The 25,767-nt window shown below is 38.7% G+C and overlaps 1 protein-coding gene across 16 annotated transcripts in view; it reads left to right on the top strand.

The window, feature by feature from the left end:
• LOC107690382 (myocyte-specific enhancer factor 2A-like) overlaps window positions 1–25,767 on the top strand; it is a 113,986-nt gene that overhangs the window by 18,944 nt on the left and 69,275 nt on the right. For 14 of the 16 annotated variants that reach the window (XM_016488708.1, XM_016488706.1, XM_016488704.1 and 11 more), the window contains one exon: window positions 13,655–13,883. In XM_016488708.1, the coding sequence (XP_016344194.1) occupies window positions 13,830–13,883 (54 nt within the window). In that variant the 5' untranslated portion in view covers window positions 13,655–13,829. The remainder of the gene's footprint in view (window positions 1–13,654; window positions 13,884–25,767) is intronic. The other 2 variants (XM_016488693.1, XM_016488697.1) reach the window with 1 other exon arrangement.

Below are 25,767 nucleotides of genomic sequence, written 5' to 3'. Positions count from 1 at the left end.
TTCTCTGGATTTAAACATTCTTTGAAACATTTGGGATAATGTAAGTACACAAGTCAGCAAAATATATAGCACTGTTCTAGTGGTTTTGATATTTTAATAAAAAAATCTTACATATTGTGCCTTTAATGCACGGCATCTTTAATACTCATGCTTCACTGTTCCCTGAGGAGGAAAATCTCAATTCATCTCCCCTGTTTATCATTTCTGAACTGAGATCTGTGCAACATCAAAAGACCGCCATGCCAGTTAACACAGCTCACAGGGTGGCTCTGGGCAAAATTGGGGGTAGTTCTGAGGGTGGGCAGACACTTTGTGCATCAGTGGGGGATTAGTTATCTCTGGTGATGACTCTCTGATGGACAGTCATGCAAAGAGAGCCAGGAACACATGCCATCACTTCATACAAGTCAAGAATAATTCTTTCTTGCAAACATCTAGAGATCACACCGACTGTGTGTGTGTGTGTGTGTGTGTGAGAGAGTGAGAGAGAGAGAGAGAGTGGGTGAGAGAACGAGAGAAAAGTCAGAATAAATCTTTGTAAAAATCATGTAATTGAAATGAATCACACAGAGCATGTTTCATTTATCAACAGATTTATAAAAATAATACAAAAAACAAAAAAACTTGAAAGATTAGTTGAATCTGAAAGTTTTAGTGCCAATGTTTGACCTGTGAACTCCTGTTGTAATTTTACAGTCTATAACCTTTTACAAAAAATGTACAGTCAAAGAGCATATTTAAATAAAGTTTAATAATACTCTTGAGAGACTCACCAAAGTGGGGAGTAAGAAAAATCCTATGCTGACTTTTGTGTCAAGACATTGTGTCAGCACATTGACATACTGTCATAATGGATTTTGCTGATGAAATTATTTTCAAGACAAGCTCACAGTTTTTTTCTTTTTGATTTCTCTTGTGATGGAAATGTTGAGTGAGCTGGTGTAGATATGATGTCAAAGATGATCACACATCAGTCAAAGACCCTGCTATTTTAGTGGTAAGCTTTGTTACCCACTTAAAGAGAACATGAAATTGCATTCACAACTCTTTTTACTCCTGTGATGACACATTTCTGAGTGAAATAGTAATAATAAAAAAATAATAAGGGCTTAATTTTATGCATCGGAAATTGATTGGATCATAAAAAGTGGGCTTTCCATAAATTATAATTGTTTATCTTAAAATAATATTTTAAAAACACACTGTTTTAATAAATGTCTGATCTCAGTGATTCATCAGTGCATAGTACTGTACTGTAAAGAAAAGATTGATGTTTTTATAATTTTTTTATCAAAATGTTAAAACTTGCTCCACCTTTGAAATTACTTTTCTTTTCTGCTGAAGGTCGCTTGGGTGAAAAAATAAAAACTAATTGAGAAAATGATGCGAAGAGATTTTTCTTTTAAAGATAATTTCCCACTGGAATAGTTTCATTCGGAAATGTCACATAATGGAAGCTAAACGAGTCTGTCATATTGTTGTCTTTACTGTAGATCATGATAAATAAACTCTCTTGCCACAAATTTTTTTTTTGCTGGAAGTAGGCCAATATAGTTAAACGTTGAACACAGTGTGTTTTAAGTATTCAGTTGTTTAGTTGATACCCTTTTAAAGACCTCTTCACTAAACTGATGGCTTGGAGTTCCATCACTTTTATTATAGACTCCAAAATCATAGATCCCAGTCACAATTAACCTGAGCAAATGTTCACCTACACAGGAAAAATGGCGGAGTTGTTTTTCCAGAGTTAATCTTTTTTTCCTCAAAAATAGTTGTTTTTACTCTATTTTGAGTGTACAGAGTAAAATGTGTCAGTAGAGTGGGAGCAAAATTATAGAGTAACTGTGACTCCTCCCCAAACTGTTCTCCTCCCTTCGTTGATCCGCCATTACTGTTAATCACGGCCATCGACCGCTGCTGCTTGTGGGTTCACTGTATCTTTATTCATGCTGTATTTTGACTTTAACTGTAAAAATGTGTTTTCATCCTTTCACAGACTGTTACCAGTATCCAAGGGCACTTGGATAGCATTGGAGAGTCTCCAGCTGTATCTACTTGTTGGGCTGAAGAGAAGTAGGGTCCAGTCTTGTTTTATTGTAATTGTCCAACATGCTCTACCCTGTAAGGCCTCTAATTCACTGGCCTGTGTTGATGAGCTTTTCAAAGCTCACTTTGTCTTAAGAACTTCATACTGTCAGGAATTGACCATTGTGTATAGCTTTCTGTAAAACACTGCCTATGATATAGATGCTGAAACCATCAAGTGATCATAATCACAAGTGAATTAAATGTAATACTGTTTAAATAGGAGCTTGAAAAATAAAATTGAGATATGAGTATACAGTTTGTTGTTGACTTTATTTTCAGATTGAAAAATACGTTTTTCATTTATATTTTAGGGCTTTTGAGGATAAAACATGAAGGGTGTAATTTAGAAGATTAACTCTGGATAGAGTTAGTTATTCATTAAAGTTCACTCATAATTGATGATAAACAACTCTGGAGGGGAGGTAAATTGTGGTAGAGTAAATTTGACTTTCCTCTGAACAGAGTTAAAAAGTCGCAGAGTCCATTTCTTTTACCTCTGAACTGAGTAAAATAGTACAAGAGTTAATTTAAAAAAACACTAAATAGAGTCAAATATAACAGGAAAGAGTAAAATATTAACACTAAATTGAGCAAAATGAACTCTGGAAAAACAACTCTATCAAAAGAGTAACTTTTACTCTTTTCAGAGAGGGACCAAATGTTATCTGGCATAGAGTAAAATTTTCTTACATTTTCTTAAATTTTACTCGGGCAAATTTACTGTGTACCCAGTGCAGTGGTCTCCCCACATGAAATAGATCTAACTGTTCGGAGAGGGTCATCGCTTTATCCTTGAGAAACTGAGAATCCATTCATTGGCTCGGCTTGGAAACCTGACTGACGCAAATGGATCACTGGGAATATGAGTGTCCCAGCAGTAATTATGTTACAACGCAGCTACCGCACACGACCAGAGGGTAGGGGGTGGGTGGTGGTGAAGAGAATAGTGATACTTCTCTTGTTTCATTACAGTGAAACAGTTTTTTTTCCCCTCTTTTGTCCTTTTCTTATTGCCTGTCATATTCACACACACACAGATAGTGCACAACGAGTGCCTGCTTTAAATCAGTCATGACATTTACCATGTGCTGAAGAGTGAACTTCACAGTAGCACGTCACACCTATAACGACTGTGCAATCAAAGGGTAGTTTTAAGTGAGGCTAGTTGCACTATTTCTTCTTTTCTGCTTGTGACTTTCTACATTTTCAGATGTCTTTGCCATTTTTTCTCTAAAATATTGAGCAAGTGCTGAAAGAAAATGATGTAATGGATGATCAAGGCGGGGACAGAGGTGGGAACAAGAGCCATATTGAAGTTTTCTCCATGGCTTTTTCAGCACGGCCCCCAAGGCATCTTCTCAGTCAAAGTCACCTTGTGTAGTCTGCCCCTCTCCCAGCTCTCGACCTTGCTAATATCCTTGATTGATTGTGGGCACGTCTAGTGTGCGCTCTGCATTTGCTCACTGTGAATGTAGCATGTTTGTATTTGTATGTTTGTATAATTTTAAGTAATAGACATTCTATTCATGACGATAGCGTAGTTTCTAGTATATTTTTAATGTAAATTTTGGAATATCGGTGGAAAAATAGCATTGGATTCATAGTCTGAAGCTAAAAAAATCGGAGTCTGTGACCATCATACACTACGCGATTTTCTATGAAATCTGTCAACTCAAATCCGCAGAATGGCTCTGACTTTCGGCAACTAGCATCAACTTCTCCAGACTGTAAATCGGCAAAAATCTGGGTACGTTGTGCCATATACTCCAGCATTTAGTGATTCCATCCAGTCAGAGGATAGCAAACATGTTTGATATTTTGAGCAAATTTTAGAACACAGAACACACATTGTTTTTATTGTCACGTGTCTCCTAGGAACAAGGCTCATTTTTCTGTGTGAGTTTGTTGTGATTGGAGTGACTTTAAAGTCTGGTAGTGTATGATCCTCATTCGTTTAGTGTATGATGCCCAGTTTTTCCTCTGTGATTACTTACAAAGTCAGTAAGTGTATGATGCCTATCGTTTTAAAATCTGTTCAGATTTTAAAAGTTGTGTAGTTTCCAGCCTTAAGATGTGAATAACATTTCCAGATTGCATAAAAAACTTAATCGAGGTTGATAAAAGTTAAATTTTTTTATCCATTCATCTATCCATTCTCCAAACAGCTTTTCCTATATGTGACCCTGGACCACAAAACCAGTCTTAAGTCGCTGGGGTATATTTGTAGCAATAGCCAAAAATACATTGTATGGGTCAAAATTATTGATTTTTCTTTTATGCCAAAAATCATTAGGATGTTAAGTAAAGATCATGTTCCATGAAGATATTTTGTAAATTTCCTACTGTAAATATATCAAAACTTAATTTTTGATTAGTAATATGCATTGCTAAGTACTTCATTTGGACAACTTTAAAGGCGATTTTCTCAATATTTCGATTTTTTTGTACGCTCAGATAGGGTTGGGCCGATAGACGATGCCATCGTCCATTGCCGATGGCTGACAGACATCACGATGTTGAGCCGGCATTGTGATCTCTCCCCCCCCCGTACCCCCCGCAGTCTGCCGCATCCTATCGTCCATCGCCAATGGCTGATAGACATCACGATGTTGAGCCGGCATCGTGGCCCCCAACCCCCCCGCAATCCAAATACCATGTTCGTTCTACGTGTCATGTGTACTACGGAACCCCTAAAGGGAATAAATAGCCTACGAGATGGGAGGAAAGAAAAATATTTCAATACTTTCTCTCGCAATTATATCGTTGGGTAATTACACTAAATTGCGGGCATCAGGGAGCCACTACTACTATGCAGGGCATTGAAACCACTTTCGAATGCGCGATCTCATTTTACTTTCACTTTCACTTTCGAGATTCGCGATCACACGGACTCTATACTATGGAGCGGCAGTACCTACCACACATTTTACAAGATTAGATATTTGTCAGTGGTGCTCAGTATCTGCAAATCATTCGCCATTGTCCTATCAGTCATCTCTCCTTACTCTGTGAATGTGGTAAGTGAATTTGTACTGTAATGTAATAGTCTACCGCTAGCAAGCGGCTAACCATGTCCCTCTAGTGGATCCGTAGAACGTGTTATTTGTTTTCCATGCCTTTCTGCATACGATTCACGCTTCGGGCACACCTTCTAACCCCGCCCCCCGATGTCATTGTCCATCACGATGTTTCACTGTAGACGTCGTCTGATGCCAATTTGGTAGACATCGCCCGACCCTACCCTCAGATTCCAGATATTCAAATAGTTGTATCTCAGCCAAATATTGTGCTATCCTAACAAACCATACATCAATGGAAAGCTCATTTATTCAGCTTTCAGATGATGTATACATCTTCAATTTCAAAATTGACCCTTATGACTGGTTTTGTGGTCCAGGATCATATATAGGGTCACGGTTAATGTTCTATTAATTTATTAATTAATTGTTTTATTTATGAACTTAGGCTGTTGCTTTTTATTAACTATAAATGAAGTAATTGATTACATTTAATAAATGCCAGTTTCTATTTTGCTGTTTTAATCGCAAATTGCTTAATACATTTTGATGCATTAAAGTCGCAAAATTGGATAGAAACTGATTAAGAAAGTTAAAGGCAGCAACAAGGTGAACAGAAGTGATTCAAGTTAATGATAATTGGCGCTTTGAGATGACATAGGTAACATTGACTGACACTTACCTATAAATGTAAAAACCTCTTCACAGTTGGTAAAATTTAAAGAATACTGTGTAAAAGAAACCTGATTAATAATGCATTTTAGGGATTTTCTCTCTTGTGACCGTGCCTGCTGTTATTACTGCCATTCAAGCCTGGGAGAGTTTGGATGTGGTGATGACATTTTGGAGGTGAGAAGTGGCTTTCTCTCGCTCACCTCCCTGCCTCTGACATTGAGCTCTCCCCTGTTATAGTTATACACGAGCTGTGCGGAAGATCGTCTCGGCTGGCATTGATCCGGACAGGGAGTATAGCACGGTCAGAGGAGAGTTGTTGAATGGAGCGTGAAGTCATTAGCAGAGATTAACCACCCAATGGCTGCCTGCTCAGCAGTATCAGAGAGCTACTCATCAAACAAACGCTATGAACAACATCTATATCACAGAGATAATGACAGAGATCAGACTGATGAGACGCAAAGCAAATTTAGAATCTGTAAACATCTGCAGAGGGTTTGAATGAGGGATTTGCAGTATCAATGGTGCAAAGTTGATATGTGTCAACTTGTTTTCTTGGAAATGTCTTTTTTTGGTTACACAGGACTTTGTTTCTCAGAACTGTTTAACGGTTTCCAAATACAGCTTTTTGTTTGGGTCAGCCAAGGATAGACACAGTCTTCCGTCACATACGTAGTAACTTGGAGCTCTAGGGATAAGTCTTTAGATCATATTTCACTAATAGTATTGTATAAAGTCCCCTTTAAGGAAATATTCACCTCCTCTGTCGTTTTCCGCTGTGTGAAATGAAACTTGCTTATTTTTAATCACATCCTTCCTTTTTGTGACGCAAACTGCAAGTTTCCAGATTTAAGCATGACATCAGCTTTGAATGACAACAAGACGAGTTTAGAATTAGTCACATTTTTAAGAACATCAGTCATTGACATATAAGATTTAGCATGCAAATGTGGCCTCCTAGGTTTTATTGTGTGCCAATATATCGCAAAATCTATCAGATTGATCCTGTTACGTCTAAATTAGATTCTCTAAAGCCGTTTTATATATGATCATTTAGTTTTTCTCCTCAAGCATTATCTACACACCCTGCCCTATTTTGTTATTCTGTTCTCTTATTATATTTTGCATAATGAAATGCTGAAATATAAATGTAGAAAATCTCTAGTTCACGCCTGTGTAAGATTCCTCATATTTCAGTCTCCCCTCCAGGGCACTTTTTTTGTTGACATGTACATATGTACCATTTTCCTGAAACAGTGCTCATAACCTGATCATCTCAACTTGAGAAGAATGTGGAATGTGTTTCAAACTCATTTGTCCTGCCGCATAACATCACCTTAAGCCATGTTTTAAAAGGAAGTTAACATGGTGTGAAAAGTTCGTTACGAGTGAGCGCGTGCAGCGTTATTCCATCTGCGCTCGCACACGCTCCTTCTCCGAGCCTCATTTTCACTCATTTCTTCACGCACACCCCTTTGCTGGATCTTATTAATTATATCTCATTAGTTGCCTTGGAAACAGAGGTGAGGGAATGTAGAGACTTAACAAGAGAATGAGAAGATGAGAAGATGAGAGCCAGAGAGAAAGAAGAGCGTGCTGGAGTCGCCTGCGAAATGGCCCTGGTTGTAAACATAATAAACATGGTGGGAGAATACACAGGAGATGGACTTGTGTAGTTGTTTAGTCTCCTACAGACCGGAAGATAACAAGGGGAAGGATCAGAGCAGATGCTTGTCCCAATGGCGCCTTTTCCCCCTTTCTTCTCTCTCTCTTCCTCTCGCTTTCTCTTTCCCACCCTGTCTAGTTCTTTCTCTAATGTCTCTGGCTGCCATTGGCTGGCTGCTATTGGTCATCTGAAGGGACTTGAAAAACAGGAAGTTGAGGAGCAGGATGTAGGGAGTGCGCTCTGCCCACAGCTTGTTCTGGGATGTTGAGCTTTCAGGGCGGCTTTGAACAGGAAACTACGCTGTCATGGTGGTGTCCGAGATTCTGGACACTGTCTGAAAAGTAGTGACCCTCTCTTCTTTTTCAAGTGCCGTCACTAGGTTTCACTTTACACATTTGAAGTAAGGTAGGGAGGATTTTTTTATATTGATATTGGATTTATATTGCCAGATGCTGTTCACTAAAAATTCAGTTTACTCCTATAATAATTCAGTAGTAATTTTATATATATATATATATAAAACGTGTATATATAGTTTATTAATTTTTATTTTAATATATTTTTTTTGTTATATTTTTTTACATTTTCACATTTTCAAAAAGTTAACATTTAAAATAAAAACAAGAATTCAGAATTAGCCATTATGAAGTAGTCAATTTATGCATGATCTGTGATTTTTGTTTTTAATTATTAAAAAAAAATTAAATTAAAATTGTTTTATTTTTGGCATCATTTTTTATTTGCCAGAAAAAAATACTTTTAATACTTTATACTTTTAAAATACTTTTGGACTCCAATTGAATGTGTAAACAAACTTTTTTCAATGGAAAACACTTTCACACTTGTTGAGCTCTATAAATATACAGTACATGGAAGTTTATTTGTAGCCTGTAGTCACTCATATTCTTGATATGTTTTCAATATAGTTCAGGAAACCCCAGTTTAAACAGATAAGGGATTAGAGGAACACTCTCCAAAATGATAGGTTTGTGTAAAAGTGAGGTAGTAATGGTTTGGCGGGCAGATGAGGGAACACAGTGTGTGAGTGTGTGTATGTGTGCGGTAATTACGGTGGGAGTAGGGCATGTTTTATTGAGTGTGAAAAGGCCTGACCCCAGTACCAGCCCTCCCACTCTCACATTGGTGTGTTCCGAAGGGAGAGACAGTGAGATGCCTGTCACTAACACACGGCTTGTTTTTCTCACATACACACACACCCACTCGCTCACGCATGCACAACGCAATCATTTACATTCATATAGACCCTCTCATCATGGGATCATCTCAGTTACAATACACAATCCTCCCGAGCAGTATGAAGGATATGGGAGTTAACTTGTTTATAAGACAAGGGAGTGTCAGCATGTCAGGTGGGGCCTCTCCTCTTCACATCTTGAGCTGTGTGAGATGTTTAATATCTCACATGGAAACCAAACCTATATTACGTTAGACAAGAGAAGTTTTCTCAATGTGTGTGAAAGAGTGTGTTTGCCCCATATGTACACCTGTGTTCGTTCGTGAGCAAGTGAACAACCCATGTGTAGCGAGGTCAGGGTCAGCGCAGTGAGCACATGGACATGTCTCACTAGAGATCGGCTTTGCTGTGCACATTCTGTGGGTCATGTACTCCTATTGATTTTCATGTCAGGCCCTGGCAGTTGCTCCTATAGAGACATATTCCCTGCTGATTGATCATAGTGACTGCAGATGTTTGATAAGCAGCTTTCAAAAATGCTGGACTGGTTTAAATCAAGATAAACTTTTGACCAGGTGCACCGCATCAAGAGAGCGCATTTGGAATGCATTTTTTGCAAATATATTATTGCATGTTTTACTCAAGAACTGTACTGTTGCCACAAATTACATCACATGTCACATTATCTTAATGTTCACATAGTTTTACATTCTCTGCTGTTCATTTTTGGCTTAATAGTGTGCAGTAAAAGAGTGTGTAATATTCAGGAGAGCTGATGTAATCAGCGGTGGTTTCGAATTGCTGGCTCTGCTGCCCATGTCCTGGAGTGCTGGTGTGATCCAACAGGCCCTTAGTGGATCCCACCCACAGCCAGCAAGCCCCAGTGCCTCCACCCTACTTTTCTATAAACTCAGCTCAGACAGTTTTTTTTTTTTTTTTTGCTTATTGTGTTTTTTATGTGATTTCTGCTTTTGAATTCAGCTATGAGGTTACTACATACAGTATCTTTTATGCTGATCTGAGGTAAACCGTAATAAACCACACTGACCACAGTCACAAATTGTGACTGCAAGAGAGGCAATTTCATGTAAGTTTCATGTAATCTTTAATAGGGATACGCTGATATGAAAGTTCTGGCCAATACTGATAAACTGATATTAAAATTCACATATTAATACACAATTTTGTCTAAATTATTCATTTTATATTGCAAGTAAATTTATTTTGAGATATGCTAAATATTAGACTACATTTATTATTACTAAATTATCTGTATGTGTTTTTCTGTGCAACACAAAAGATATTTAAAAATGTGTTTTTTTTTTTTTGTAAATAAATACAATGAAAGTAAATGGGGTCCAATTGTTGTCTGAACCTCAAAATTATTCCTTTTTTGTGTTCTGCAGAAGACATAGTACATTATGAAAGAATTTTCATTTTCAAGCACAGTATCCATTTAAAAGTGATTTGAGAGGTAAACAGGTTATTCTGGCTGTCTGGAATGAAGGGGCTTGACTCGACTTGACTCGAGAGTAATGCACTCTCCTGGACCAGATTAATTATAGGAAATAAAGGTGAAGTGAGGGAGGAGGAGAGATGCCAGAAGCATTGTCATTGGAATGAGGTTTAAGCAGCCGTTTATATATCATTATCATTGTGATTGACAGCATTAAATGATCATGCTCTTGGCACTTTTTTCTTCATAAAGACCATAAAGAAACTCCCTGTTTGTCACGAAAGCTAGAATCTGTAGGGCTGGTAGAAGGAGAGATTATTTACACGTGCACATTCTCACTCACTGTAAATGTGTAAAACATTTGCTCCCTTCAGATAAATATGACTGTAGCAGATAAGCCATGTACAATATATCATCAACACAGTCAGTACAGTGAGATAATCAGAGAACAAGTGTTTATAATGAACTAGAATACACCAGACTGTTTTTTTTTCCGTTTGTTTTTCTATGTGAAAGTGCTAAATATCTACTGCATTTCTGATAAATGCAGCCTTGGTGACCATGAGAGACTACTTAAAAAAAAAAAAAAAATCTTACCAACCCCATATTTTTGATTACTTCTGTCTATAATTAATTTGAATGAATTCTATAATTGTGCATGTTCTGTAATTTTATATTAAATTAACATTATAGTCTAAACAAATGTCTAGGCTCATGTACAACCTGAGTGAAACCAGGCCTTATGAAACAGGGCCAAATGACATCCATTCTTCTGTATCTCTGTACAAGACACCACCTCTCCACCAGTGTGCCAGAATGTCTCATAGAAATAAACAGAGACTCACGATCAACAAAACACACTCTTGAGGTAATGGAGTCCCGTTCTGGCGTGCACAACACAAGTCTTTCAGAGCTTCACTCAGCCTGCCTGCGCTGCAGGACCGTAGCTTGTCTATGTCTGTTAAGTTGACAGAAATGTCATGACACAATGCATTATGCTTCTGGACCCGCAGTCTCTGAGACGAGCATGACAGCTCACAAATACGATTTAGAGCTACAAGCCTGGATACATGTAATTATGTTGTGCTGTGTTTGGATAAGCAGAACAGCATTGTTATGCACACAACAAACACAGATAAAGCCCCAGCTTCAACCATGTAAATTTTCAATCAAGCAGCTCGTACGCTTCGGATGGTTAATCCAAATGTTTTCATTTCAGTTTGACTGATTAAAAAGTAAACAAATAAACCGTTCGGTTTTAATCTCTTAAAGTTGTTCATCGACAGTGAATAGATTGTGATGCATTTGCAGTCGATCCACTCAACATAGTTTCAACCCAACACAAATCATCCCCCAAACCTCTCATTGTTGTAGGTTTTGTAAACACATTTCCACCATGAAGGTTTTTCAGTATTGAAAATATGATTTTTTTTATTGATCACAAAATTAGCATATTAGAATGATTTCTGAAGGATCATGTGACACTGAAGACTGGAGTTATGGCTGCTGAAATTTCAGCTTTGCCATCACAGAAATAAATTACATTTTAAAATACACTGAATTTTGAACAATAGTGTATATCTTTAAAATTAAATGATTAAATTAATAATAATAATGGTAATAAATAATAAATGAATAATCCCTCTGTCAATCCACTCTGCATTCTGTCACCTTACTCAAATCACCCTGGAAAAACTTCCATTGTTGTATAAGTTTTCTAAACACATTTTCATCATGAAAGTTTGAATATGCCTGGCACTCATAACAAACAATATGCACATGTCGTGAGGATGAGCGTCGAACGAAGAGCTGACTGTTTTTCCTTCCTGCTGGGGGGACATGGTGACTGAGAAAGAACAGTGTTTGACTCAGGGGCCTGGCGTGATGTGGTATAGGGAAATGTCTGATTTTGCCTGCCTGTTGTCAGAGTTGCCTTCTGTGGACAGACAGCGTGATCTCACTCCTAATAGAGACCTGCAGACACCTAAAGACCCGTTTCTGTTCAGCCAGTAATTAAAGTGTTTATTTCCTGTGGGTCACTCACAGCCTCCTGGTCATCAACTTCCACATCTTTTTGCTGGCATTGTGCGGCTACAAAGCGCGTCGCGCTCTTTCGGCCTCTCTGGAGGAGAGAGTTTCTGCCCTCCCTCAGCGTCTCTCAGATGTGAGATGTGGTTACATAGGCATTTTCTATTTACGTGTTCATCTGTGTCCATTCTGGACGGAGATGATGAATGCTTCCTCTGAGAGGTAGCCAGCTCTTTGTGGGCAGGTTAGCAAGGGGAGACAGGGACAGAAGTGGGAGAGGGAGCGACTCGTGGGCTCCCCGGGGGCAAACTGTGCTCTGAACCTTCTTGACTTGGCTTCCACGCTCTTTCTCACTTGTGAATTGCCTCATCTGGCCCAGAGGATTTAAACTAATGTCAGCCCGAGACTGGGTGCACTCTTAATCATCTTAGGAGTGAGAGCTGGCAGCAGCCGGGTTTATGAGAGGGAGAATGAGGCCTGCGTGCTGTCTCCTGAGACGCTGTGCAGAGCCAGGGTGTTTGTGCTTGTGTCCTAGGTTGTGTCAGAGAGAGAGATGCAGACAGAGAGATACATGGGAAGGAGGGAAACGAGTAAAGAAAACAGGACGAGATGACCGAAGAGACATTATGCACTGTGTGCATTCTGAAACCAGACAGATGACTTTATGACCCGCTTATTGGTGTCATATTGGCTTATCTGCTAAGGCTTGCTTCTCTTTAAGCCTGAAGTCAGCAGGAAGCATCCACATGCTTTTCGTCTCTGCTTATTAATCTGCTTACTTTCATTCAGTTAACTGTCTGTCACATAGCCATCAGTCAGCCATGGGACGCCATTATGATGCTTATTAAAGATTGTTTTAGGGAGTCTACACTTGAGAGAAAGTTCTGTTGGAGCGTTGACAGATAGGAATGAGTAGATGTTTTTGCAGGGTACGTAAAGAGAAGTGTTTGAGTATTGAAGTCCTGGCCAGTACCAAGAAGCAGATAATTATTTTCTTGTTATGGCTGATAACAGACAGAATTACATTATATTAAATAATAAAATTCTTTAATATTTTGTCTAAATAAAAACAAAACTAAAAGTGAATTTAGGCATCACAACATTATTAAGATTACATTGCATTCACTGTAATATATAGTATAATTTTACAATTTGAACTATTAGGATTGTTAAAGATTAAGTCAGTTTTAGAAATCAACAGTGGTAATCTAAATATAAAAATAGGGGGAATTAGCATCACAATTACCAATCTACTATCCAGTGTTTTAGTTTTTGAGACTAATAATAAATGTGAGTGGGCCGATCTCCAGCTGTTGCAGAGAAGCAGGTGTGAAGATAAGAAATCATTGTGGGTCTCAGTCTTATATCCTTCCTGCATGTATTAGGCAGTGGAACACTATGCATTTAGTCACTTTCATCTGCATCATACCTCCTCTTTTGAGTTTTGCATGTTTAAAATGTGTTTTCTCTCTTTCTGTCTCTGTGTGTGTCTCTGTCTCTTTCTTTTTCTCTTTCCTTCTCTCATTCAGTTTCACAGATCGTGGTGTGGACACCTGAAGAAAAAGACGCAGCAAGAAATAGAGTGAGAGAGAAAGTCTCGAGAAGAAAGAGTGGAGTAAAATGTGCTAGGGGAGTGAAGGCAGACAAACTCTCGTGTTTTTCTGATATTCTCGGAGTGTCAGAGAGACCAAGCAGGACGCCAAGATGGGACGGAAGAAGATACAGATCACACGGATCATGGATGAGAGGAACCGGCAGGTCAGTAGCTCCTTTACACATCATCCCTCTTTTAATTTCCACACTACTCTTGTGTCTCGGAACCTAGTGAGATGCTAGCTCAAAAGCATTTTTGGACATCATAGGTATATTTGGAATAAGGGATGCACAATATATCACTACCATATTGGTGATTGATCGATATTACAGAAATATTTTTTTCTATCTTCTATTTTTACATTTAGATTACTTTTGGTGTCATCTAACACTCACTTTCTTAGAAAAGTCAATTCAAAGTTCAACAGATAAGATTAATTCTTTAAGAATATTAATAATTTTACAACACTTAATTATAATTTTAATGTAAATGTAAAATATAAAATTTTGATTCATAAATTCACTTGGAGCTTTTAAAATCTGTGTTTTTAAGTGTTTGATTTATTTAGATAAAATTTTAGATACAATTTTTATTTAGATACAATTTTAAAAATTTAAATAAGATTTTACCATTGGCCATAAACAACATAATCAGCCATACCAGCCTGAATTTTAATATTGGTGCATCCTTTATTTGGAACATTTGAAACCCAGCCCAAGACAGAGCCATAATTCAGTCAATTCATCAGAGTGTAAGAAATCTGTCATTTAGATTTTTCATATAGATTTTTTCACTAGTTTTGGATAGTAAATACATAGCTTAAAGTAAAACTGAGGATACTTACACTACCGTTCAAAAGTTTTGGGTCAGTAAGATACCCAGAAAAATGTTAAGCAGCACAACCATTTTCAAAATTTATAACAATAAGAAATGTTTCTTGAGCAGCAAATCAGCATATTAGAATGATTTCTGAAGGATCGCGTGCCAGTGAAGATTGTAATGGCTGCTGAAAATTCAGTTTGCCATTACAGTAATAAATTACATTTTACATTTATTTCACATTGTAATAATATTTCACAATATTACTGTTTTAACTGGATTTTTGTTCAAATAAATAGAGCCTTCTTACAGACCCCAAACTTTTGAATGGTACTGTATGATATTTAAGGAATATTTTGTGTGATAGATTCAATTGAACTTGAATCCCTGTGTGATTTTTTTATTCAGCAAACACAACAAGCCTGAAAGGCCCATTTGATTATTGCTTAGTTTGGGCCATCTGTTCATTGGCTAAACATGTTGTCCCAACATTCCTGGATAGACACACAGCAAAAGCCATAAAAAGGGATTGGGACACATTTCCAGCCATATTTACAGACGTGGCTCCCACACACCACCCTGCAATTTCGGTCCGGACAAGCTGATGAGGCAGACAGAGCTGGTACGAGCCAGTCAGTGTGGCAGCGGCATGGAGCAAGGGGTGACTGGGGTGAAGTGGGGCGACTATGGCCTTTCCCTTTTTCCCCTCTCTATCTCTCTCTCTCTCTCTCTCTCTCCACACTGGTGGGTTTGTGCTGGGGCCTGGCAGGGTCCATTGCTCCCTGTGGTTGCAGCTGCTTGGTAGTAATTAGGAGCAGCCACTGCACCACGGCACCCTCTCATTACAAGGAGGGACAGTGGGACGCGCTGTTCCCTTCTCTCTCTCCATCTTCCTGTTTCTGCTTCTGTCTCTCTCTCTATTTTCCTGTCCTTTCCCCAGAAAAGTGCCAATGATCTGGCAAGCGACAGAGACAGACTGGAATTCACCCTTGTCTACTCACACTAAATATAAATAACATAACACAGTCCTGTCTGGTCGCTTTGTCTGACACAGTCGTTACAGAGAAGGGAAAACACACATACAAAACAGATGTGAGGCACATATAGTTCCACTCAAACATACATGGCATGTCTAATGTCCATTTGAAAGGGGAAGTCACTCCATTTGTCATGTTTAAGGATTTGATCATGAAAAAAGTATGCGTCAGTCCACATCTCTCCAGCTAGACTTGCACCCATTCACACCCGCTCAAAATATCATTTGCACTGTCTCGTCGGTGAAATAACTTTCTTGCCATGCTCACGGAAAGCTAATTGAGGTTTTGCTCACTCTCCTGAGGGTGATAACATAACAGCCCGTGCCCTCCTCCCTCCTTGCCCCCAGCTCTCCTCCCACCTCTCTGACAGTTACTGTGGAGGTAGCAGTTCAGCCAAGTGAGAAACTCGAATTTACAGGACAGGCCAATTATCAGCATAACACCAGGTCCTGGGTGGGATCCAAATAGGAAGGCAGGCAAAGAAAAGATGTCTACTAGAAACATCAGCATCTGCACTATCTGCCCCAGCTTACAACATCAGCAAAAATAAAAGAAAAAATAAAAAGCAAGAGAGGGGAGAAAGATTCAAGAAAAAGAAGAGAAAGTTAATGTAAAATCACTTTGTGACTGGCTGTTTATTTGATTCAGTGTATCCAATCTTAATGGGATTGTTCACCCAAATTTAGTTTGTATGTTGTTTTTCCAGCGATGCCGCAGAAATAGAAACCATTTTTAAAAATAGAATCCGCTGTTGCTCGTCACGTACCGCCATCGTGGCTAGTTATATCAAAAACTCTGTTTAGCATGGACAAGATAAATTTTATTGGATTTTGCGACATTGAATCACATCTGTTTAGAACACAGTGTTAGAATATATTTTGTGTTCCACGGAAGAAAAAAAAGTTATACATGTTTGGAATGACACGAGGGGGAGTAAATCATTTTTGGGTGACCCCTTTAAGAATTCAGTTTCTCGCTGTGGCTCACAACTTTAAACATATCACAATACCACCTTTTCTTTTATTGCCATGCACACATAAGCACAAGAGACAATACACTGCACGTTAATTAATAACGCTCTTGTCTGTCAGAATCCGAATTTCACAGCACTCATTGGAGAGAGCGGTTATCAGTGGCTTACAGGCTCGGCCGTGAGTGTGGTCGACTTGCTCAGCAGAGAGTTTTTGGAGTCAAACGGAGAAAGAAAAGCCCTTTATTAGAGCTTTTGCGTGCATTCGCACAAAGTTCTTCACCCTCACTAGCGTAAACCTAGTCGCTCTAGGGTGCTCTCCTCACCCTGGGGAGATGGCCATTAGCATACTGGGCCCGCTGAAAGAAGACAATTAAAATGCTTATCTGTGCGGCTGTGCCGGGAGCTATCTTTATTCATTGCATTAGAATGAGAGAATGCCTTAAGTGGCCTAATTAAATACAGTGGCGGTACTGCATGCAGCACAGGCTTCAGCAGGGGTGTCTCGTATCATTATGAGAAGGGCTTTGGAAAGCCTGTTGACCTATCAGGATTTATTTAGGAGAGCGTAGCGGGGGTTGAGAGGTCCGCAATTGCAGTATCTATCAAAACAATGGGTTCAGAGGCAAGCCGCGGGATGTTCATTGTACATGTATCTTGCAATATTATTCACCCCCGAGGGGTTTGGAAGATCTTGGTGAGCATCGGATCTTGCTCTTTGATTTTCCAGAAAATTCACCAGGAAAAAGTCTGAACACACAACAGACGTTGATTCAATCATTGATTGAGTCCCATCAGTGGAAGAAAGAGATATGAATGCATTATTTTATGAGAATGAAGACAGAGCGTCTCGGCTCTTACTTGGCAGCGCGCTCACACTTTATGAAATATAGAGGAGCTGAAGGTCCTGTAATGCATGCAGTCCTGTCCTTCTGGAGCTTTCTACTAAAAGCCCCTTAAGTGCGGCCTGTAGGAGGAGGATGGCATGACAGCGAAAGGAGAAGAAGAAGAGGAGAGGATTTGGTGAGCCGCACTGAACAGCTCAGGCTGACATGCTAATTGCAAAGCTGTGTAAGGGGGACGACTGCCATAATAGCGCAGGAGGACAGAATGATCCTGAACCCCCCTCCCCTCTCGCTCTCCACCTGTCCGTCGTCCACTCAGTACAAGCTCTGATTTCCTCTACGGCTCTTCAAGCCTGTAATTATTTGTCCTGATGATGTCGTACACCTGTCTCATTTGTGAGAGTGTGTGTGATAGTGGTAGTAACATGCTTTTGAATTACTCCCCTAGTAGAAAACTTATAATTACGGTGATGGTCTCAAAGGACCTTAATGAGTGCTGCCTGTCAGTGTGAAAACAGCATCACTCCATTGTAGCTCTGTGTGCTCTTGTGTTGTGACAGCTCTTTGATTCACAGAGGATGGAAAGTATTATTGTGAACACTAGAGTAAAGACTCAAGGGAAGAGTTCTGCAAAAGCACGCACAGGAAAACTCCTTGTTAAGCTGAGAGAGAAAAATTGTCGCACGCGATTTCATTAGGTACCTTTTGGCTTTGTTTCCATACAGTTGACATGCTCTTTCACAGCTGCGTTTGTGTGCCAGTGTGTGCGTTTGGACCTCTGTGCCTAACGACGTCCGCTGTACGCCATTAAGCAGGCTCACTAGGGGTAATTACCCAAGTCATTAAAAGTTTGATGATTTCACTGCTGGGTGGAGTGTCGCCCGCCCTTACTTTGGCTTACTTTTGCTTCCACATGTCACATGTTCAGGAGTGCCGAGCCTTACGCTCTCCATTTTTCATCCCTCTTATTTCTTTCTTTTTTTTTTTTAGCAGGAAAAAAAGTTATGCACATCCTTCCATTTCATCAGACTCCTCTTCTTCTGTGTCTCCTAAAAGGTTCTGAGAGGACACCATTATTCTTTAATGATGAAAAAATGGTTTAGAAACTAGAGAGTGAAAAAAAGGTTTCAGTTAAAAAAAAGATGGTGTTCAATCCGTGTATCATTCTTTCATTTGAAGTTTGATTTAATATTGAAAATAAAAAATGAGAAAACGGTGCCTTTTTAGTTTTTCTTTTTTTTTTCAAAATAATCGAAAAACAAAGATTCGGCTTGATTTTTTTGCATTCAGAGGTAGAAAATGTATAAACAGCTTGAATATTTGATCTCCACATATGGGCCGGAATAAAACCCCCCATTCTGCTGATTTGTCAGTATTGTTCAGTATCATACGATTTTACACAAAAATGTAATTTATTATTAAGCAAAAATCTTGGCCGTGACATTGCAGTCCTGTGTACATTTATGCAAGTGCACAAGCGTGTCGTTTTGAGGCATCAATTTATAACCAATTTTAATATAACACAAAGCCTACAGTATAAACCTAAGAAGTGTATGCATGTGTTTGGGCAGTCATGGCCTAATGGATAGAGAGACGGACTTGTAACCCGAAGGTCGTGGGTTCGAGTCTCAGGTCCGGCAGGAATTGTCGGTGAGTGGAGTGAATAACCAGTGCTCTCTCCACCTTCAATACCACGACTGAGGTGAGACCCTTGAGCAAGAACCCCCAACTGCTCCCCGGGCGCTGCGGCATTGGCTGCCCGCTGCTCCGGGTGTGTGTTCACGGTGTGTGTGTTCACTACTCACTGCTGTGTTTGTGCACTTGGATGGGTTAAATGCCGAGCACAAATTCCAAGCATGGGACACCATACTTGGCCACACATCACGTCCTTTCCTTTAAAATCTCCGTTTTGCTCTGGTTGTCAGAATGACACTTCTTGCATGAACGTTAGGATACATAGGCTTATAATATACCCAAATCAATGTGTTATTCTTTTCTTTTTTGTATTGGTATTTAAAAAGATTTAATTTACAACTAATTTAATAACTTTTATATTGATTCATTTCATGCAGCTGCCATGCCCAAACCCAATTGATGCCATTTCACATGTAGGTGAATTTATTTCTACAAAGAAGAAAGCCCTGTCTAGGCTCTGCCTGGTATAGTTTGTGTCGAGCCATTCGTTAGTCTGGTCACTTGATGAGAAAAAGAAGAAATGTATTTTTAATAAACGCTTTAAGAATCCATACAGCAGAGGACTATTATTCTGCTACGTGGAACTGAGGAAGAACTGATAATGGCACAGTTTGACCTTTGGTTGACCAATCAGCAGAAAATTAGTTAGTTATACTTTATTGTTCAGCCTTGGCTGAAAATTGGTCTCTTTGAAAAAGGGGCGTTTTATTCCCGCCCACATACAAAGATCAAATATTCAAGCTGTTCATTGATTTTACATGGATTGCATTCACTTAACGTGCCCTTTCCAATATTGGTCAACCTTAAATGATAGGTTGTAATTTTATTAAAATAAGTGGATTATTTGAAGCAAAGGGAGTTTTGTTTTTGGTTTAACTGCATTAGAGTATAGCTGTAGGTTTGTAAGGGGAAATAGTGTGGGTGGTTTTCTGTCTGTAATTCATGTTTGATGACGACAACAACAATGAAATGCTCTAAACAATGAAAACTCCACCCTCCTACCTTCAGTTATTCATCGTGGTCGCGGAACATCAACAACACAGAATGAATATTCTTAGTAATGTAGATCACTGATTCTCAAAGTGTGGTGGTACGCGGGCTCCCTCTAGTGGTACACAGAGGAATCACTGACTTAAATATAAATTAATGTTAAAATTCGGCTTGATTTTTTTGCATTCAGAGGTAGAAAATGTATAAACAGCTTGAATATTTGATCTCCACATATGGGCCGGAATAAAACCCCCCATTCTGCTGATTTGTCAGTATTGTTCAGTATCATACGATTTTACACAAAAATGTAATTTATTATTAAGCAAAAATCTTGGCCGTGACATTGCAGTCCTGTGTACATTTATGCAAGTGCACAAGCGTGTCGTTTTGAGGCATCAATTTATAACCAATTTTAATATAACACAAAGCCTACAGTATAAACCTAAGAAGTGTATGCATGTGTTTGGGCAGTCATGGCCTAATGGATAGAGAGACGGACTTGTAACCCGAAGGTCGTGGGTTCGAGTCTCAGGTCCGGCAGGAATTGTCGGTGAGGGGAGTGAATAACCAGTGCTCTCTCCACCTTCAATACCACGACTGAGGTGAGACCCTTGAGCAAGAACCCCCAACTGCTCCCCGGGCGCTGCGGCATTGGCTGCCCGCTGCTCCGGGTGTGTGTTCACGGTGTGTGTGTTCACTACTCACTGCTGTGTTTGTGCACTTGGATGGGTTAAATGCCGAGCACAAATTCCAAGCATGGGACACCATACTTGGCCACACATCACGTCCTTTCCTTTAAAATCTCCGTTTTGCTCTGGTTGTCAGAATGACACTTCTTGCATGAACGTTAGGATACATAGGCTTATAATATACCCAAATCAATGTGTTATTCTTTTCTTTTTTGTATTGGTATTTAAAAAGATTTAATTTACAACTAATTTAATAACTTTTATATTGATTCATTTCATGCAGCTGCCATGCCCAAACCCAATTGATGCCATTTCACATGTAGGTGAATTTATTTCTACAAAGAAGAAAGCCCTGTCTAGGCTCTGCCTGGTATAGTTTGTGTCGAGCCATTCGTTAGTCTGGTCACTTGATGAGAAAAAGAAGAAATGTATTTTTAATAAACGCTTTAAGAATCCATACAGCAGAGGACTATTATTCTGCTACGTGGAACTGAGGAAGAACTGATAATGGCACAGTTTGACCTTTGGTTGACCAATCAGCAGAAAATTAGTTAGTTATACTTTATTGTTCAGCCTTGGCTGAAAATTGGTCTCTTTGAAAAAGGGGCGTTTTATTCCCGCCCACATACAAAGATCAAATATTCAAGCTGTTCATTGATTTTACATGGATTGCATTCACTTAACGTGCCCTTTCCAATATTGGTCAACCTTAAATGATAGGTTGTAATTTTATTAAAATAAGTGGATTATTTGAAGCATTGTTTTTGGTGTTTTTGGTTTAACTGCATTAGAGTATAGCTGTAGGTTTGTAAGGGGAAATAGTGTGGGGTCTGTAATTTCTGTAATTCATGTTTGATGACGACAACAACAATGAAATGCTCTAAACAATGAAAACTCCACCCTCCTACCTTCAGTTATTCATCGTGGTCGCGGAACATCAACAACACAGAATGAATATTCTTAGTAATGTAGATCACTGATTCTCAAAGTGTGGTGGTAATCAGCTTGTAACACTCCAAAGAGAAAGGAAAACTTGAAATCGAATTAATGATTAATGTTAAAACAGTGTTTCCCAGCCACTGTTGTCGGGTGTGACATGGAAAATTATCACCTTATCTCTTATCTCTATTATATTTCGTTATTATTTTAAATCAGTGCTATTGGTCATTGTTATGTCAGTTTGTAGGTTTTACAAATATTTAACCAATGAAAAGCATTCAAAAGAGCTTGTGACTAAACCTCGCAACGCCATTGGATCCTCCAATTGTCAGTCAAACCTCATAACTCCACCCTGCCTCCATTCAGAATGAAGCGCCGCGACCTGTTTTTATACAGTCTATGGCCACGACACGCAGTTTGAAGACAGATGTCTACTTCACAATGCAAGGGTAAATAAAGAACTGATGTTTGAATAAGTACAGCGTTTCCTTTGCTCAAGAAACGCTGTCCATAAAGGCTAATGTTTTTGTGTGTATAAAGAGCAGAGAGTAGTATGCTTAGATGGCGGCGCGTTCACACGCTGCGGCTTCTCTCTCTCCCGACAGAAAGGTGTTTTCGTGTTTTTTGTCTTGTGAGTTGCAGTGTTTTTGTACGTATTCGTCGCGTCTATCTGTCTCTAAGCGCGCATACAGTCGTGAGTTTCTGCTCGATGTCGGCAGAACCACATTTTTAGAGTTAAACTCTGCGCACGCCGAAGAGCTGCGGGATCTCAGCCTGCTCCGGAGGCCCACACCATCACCGACCCCCACTACTGCATCTCGCCCACAGCGGAGGCGCCACAAGCGGCGTGAGAGGAAGCAGAAGAGGGGCAAGCGCGGAGGTATCCGGGCTAGGCTAGCGGCTAACCCACACAAGCCAGCTATCCCCACCATCGTACTGGCTAACATGACGTTATGCATATTAAAACTAGGCGTTGTAAGCTCCATATATGGCTATTTCGGGGAGGAGACGGGGTGGAGATTCATGTACGCACAATCTTCCGCTGACTGGGTATTATAAAGGGAATTTTTCGCAGGTTCTGGCATACGCATGGCTTTATAAATCTGAAAACTTTTGTACGTACGCAAAATCCAGCTTTTGTGCATACGCACACATTTAGGATGAAATCTACGAAAAGTTTTATTCATGAGGCCCCTGATGTTTGAATAAGTACAGCGTTTTCTTTACTCAAGAAACGCTGTCTATAAAGGCTAATGTTTTTGTGTGTATAAAGAGCATAGAAGAGTCTTGGCATTTGCTGTCTAGTTGTAGCCAATACACTTTTGTACGTTTTAAATATCATAGCTGTTCGTATTTTATATCGTGAGATTTTGGCAGAAGAAAAAAAGGTTGGGAAAGGTTGGGAAACACTGTTAAAACACTTTAAAAAAGTTTGCCAGGTGGCTAAATGATGCCTGTGTTAATTTTTTGATCAAGTACTGTACATGTTTTACTTTACATTTAAGTACAGTTTTTTTTTTTTTTTTTTACTTTTTATAAGTACAGTGCAGTTTTTATTTAATGTTTAGGTACAGTATATTTTAATTTAATAATTTAAGTTTTTTATTTACCTGTATGTAAGCACAGTGTAAGCACAGTGCAGTGTTAATTTTCAAACTGTGTATTTACAATGTTAAAGTGGCTGACAACAATAAATATTCTTATTAGGAATAAAACTGCCTCATTTTTTAACTGTGCAGAGCTGTAGCTGAATAGTTAGGTCTACTACGCTACTGAAATGTAATGTTTGTCATTATGGTGGTACTTGGAGAGCCAAATATTTTCTGAGGTGGTACTTGGTGTAAAAAGTTTGAGAACCACTGATGTAGATGATGGTCACGTTGCTACTGTGAGGGAGCGTGGAGCGAGGAGCGAGGAACGAGGAGACGAAAAGTACATCAACAAAGAGATTTTAATGACATCTAGGGAACCAGGAAAACACACGTAGCAGGAGTGGTAGACACATACAGACATTCACAATACCGGACCCCAAACTGATAAGATGGAACACTTTATATACAAATGACATGATGATGGGATGACGAGACACACCTGGGATCAATAGAACTGAAAAGGGGACACCTGGAACAAATAAGGACAGGAACGGGAAGGACCAAATATGGGCATGGAAGGCACATGGGGAGCAAGACACACACAAAACACGGAACAAAGTCTGACTCATACAGTATATAGTCATAATTATGAGATAAAAAGTCAAAATTATGAATTTAAAAGTCGAAATTGACACACTAAATCATAATTGTCATATTTTTTAAAAACTAAATTAGGAGTTGTTTTTTTTTGCCTTTTTATCTCATTAGTTTCGACTTTGTCATAAATTAGAATGTCATTTAGTATGCCATAAAATTGTCAATTAGTATGTCATAAAGTAGTATGTCATTTTAAAGTCATAATTATGACTTCTTATGTCATAATTTTGACTTTTTTATCTCATATGACTTAGTATGTCATAATTACGACTTTTAAAGTCAAAATTTCTACTTACAAAAGCATGATTTTTTTGGAAGCTTGTTTCTGCCATAGAATAAAAAAATAAAATAATAAAAAACACTTTTTATTTTACAGTTTTTACTTTTGTCCTCGCAAATTCTCAGAATCGAAGAAAAAAAATCTGCAAATTGTGAGATATAGTGAACTCAGAATAGCAAGGAAAAAGTCAGAATTATAAGATAATAAAGTTGCAATTACCCTTTTTATTCATTTATATCAAGTCGAAAATGACAATTATGCTCACTGTGCATGCACTGAAGTTTAGTTCGGAGTACATAAATGCACATGTAAACAAATTTATAAAACTTATTGCAGGGTTTATATAAAGCTCATCCAATCAGAACTTTGCTTTATTAAGCATATTTCATAGTGTTTTCACGCATTCCTGTAACTCAAACAGTTGATCACAGCGCTAGCAACACCATGCAAGGTCATGGGTTCGATTCCCAGTTAATGCATTAACTCATAAAAATGAATGCAAGTCGCTTTGGATAAAAGCGCCTGCAAAATGTATGAATGTGAATGTCATGGACAGTAGTGCTTCAAAGTACTTTACACCAGAATGAAAAATGAAAAACACAGACGTGAAAAATCAAGTTAAGCTCATTTAAGATCATAGGTTAATTAAATACGGATTAAATGGTGGTATAAAAAGGGAAGAAAAGGATAGATGTTGCCAAATCACTCATGTGTGCGCAGGTGATAAAAATCCATTTTACATTTTATCCTCGAGTGAAGAGACGTCTATGAACGGCCGTCCCAGAATTCCTCCTGTAAAAAGACCATTAACATCACATTATGCAGATGGTAAGAGCCAAATGCATGTCGAGGGCTAAAGGCCAACCGCAGCACATTTAGCAGTCTGACTTTCATCTGCCCTGTGAAGGCTGTTTTCAATTAGATTCCAGCTAATTTCATTCACACCTTCATTCACCTGCTGGAAATGCGTCTTTCTGAGCCCGAGTGGCTCCGTGTTCCAGAACTGTGCTTTAATTGTCAGTGTTCCTCCAGCTCCCGCACCGGACGTCCTTTAAACGGATCAGCAAAGTTGCTTTAGAGCTGCTGGCTTAGTTTTTAAAGCTACAGGACCATCTGCAGAGTTTATCATGGGTATCATTTTATATTAAAAGATGGTGGGACTTTCAATATAGCATGATTAATGTGTATGTATGTATGTATATATATATATATATATATATAGTATGAGATCATGCTGGAACAAGTTTAAACAAATTGATGTGCATGTTATAATTGAAAAAAATAATATAATAAAAGTATATACAGTATATATACAGTATACATATATATATGTATATATATATATAGGTGTGTGTGTGTGTGTGTGTGTGTGTGTGTGCATATATATATATATAGAGAGAGAGAGAGAGAGAGAGAGAGAGAGAAATAACATGCACAAGAATAGAAATAAATGTAGATTTAATAGAAAATAGATTTAAATTGTGTGTATGTGTGTGTGTGAGAGAGAGAGAGAGAGAGAGTGTGTGTATTTTTAG

This window comes from Sinocyclocheilus anshuiensis, unplaced genomic scaffold (assembly GCF_001515605.1).
Source record: "Sinocyclocheilus anshuiensis isolate Anshui unplaced genomic scaffold, SAMN03320099.WGS_v1.1 scaffold609, whole genome shotgun sequence".
NCBI classification, from domain to species: domain Eukaryota; kingdom Metazoa; phylum Chordata; class Actinopteri; order Cypriniformes; family Cyprinidae; genus Sinocyclocheilus; species Sinocyclocheilus anshuiensis.
Note: the sequence above shows the minus strand (reverse complement) of the source record. Positions and strands in the feature narration are given on the sequence as shown.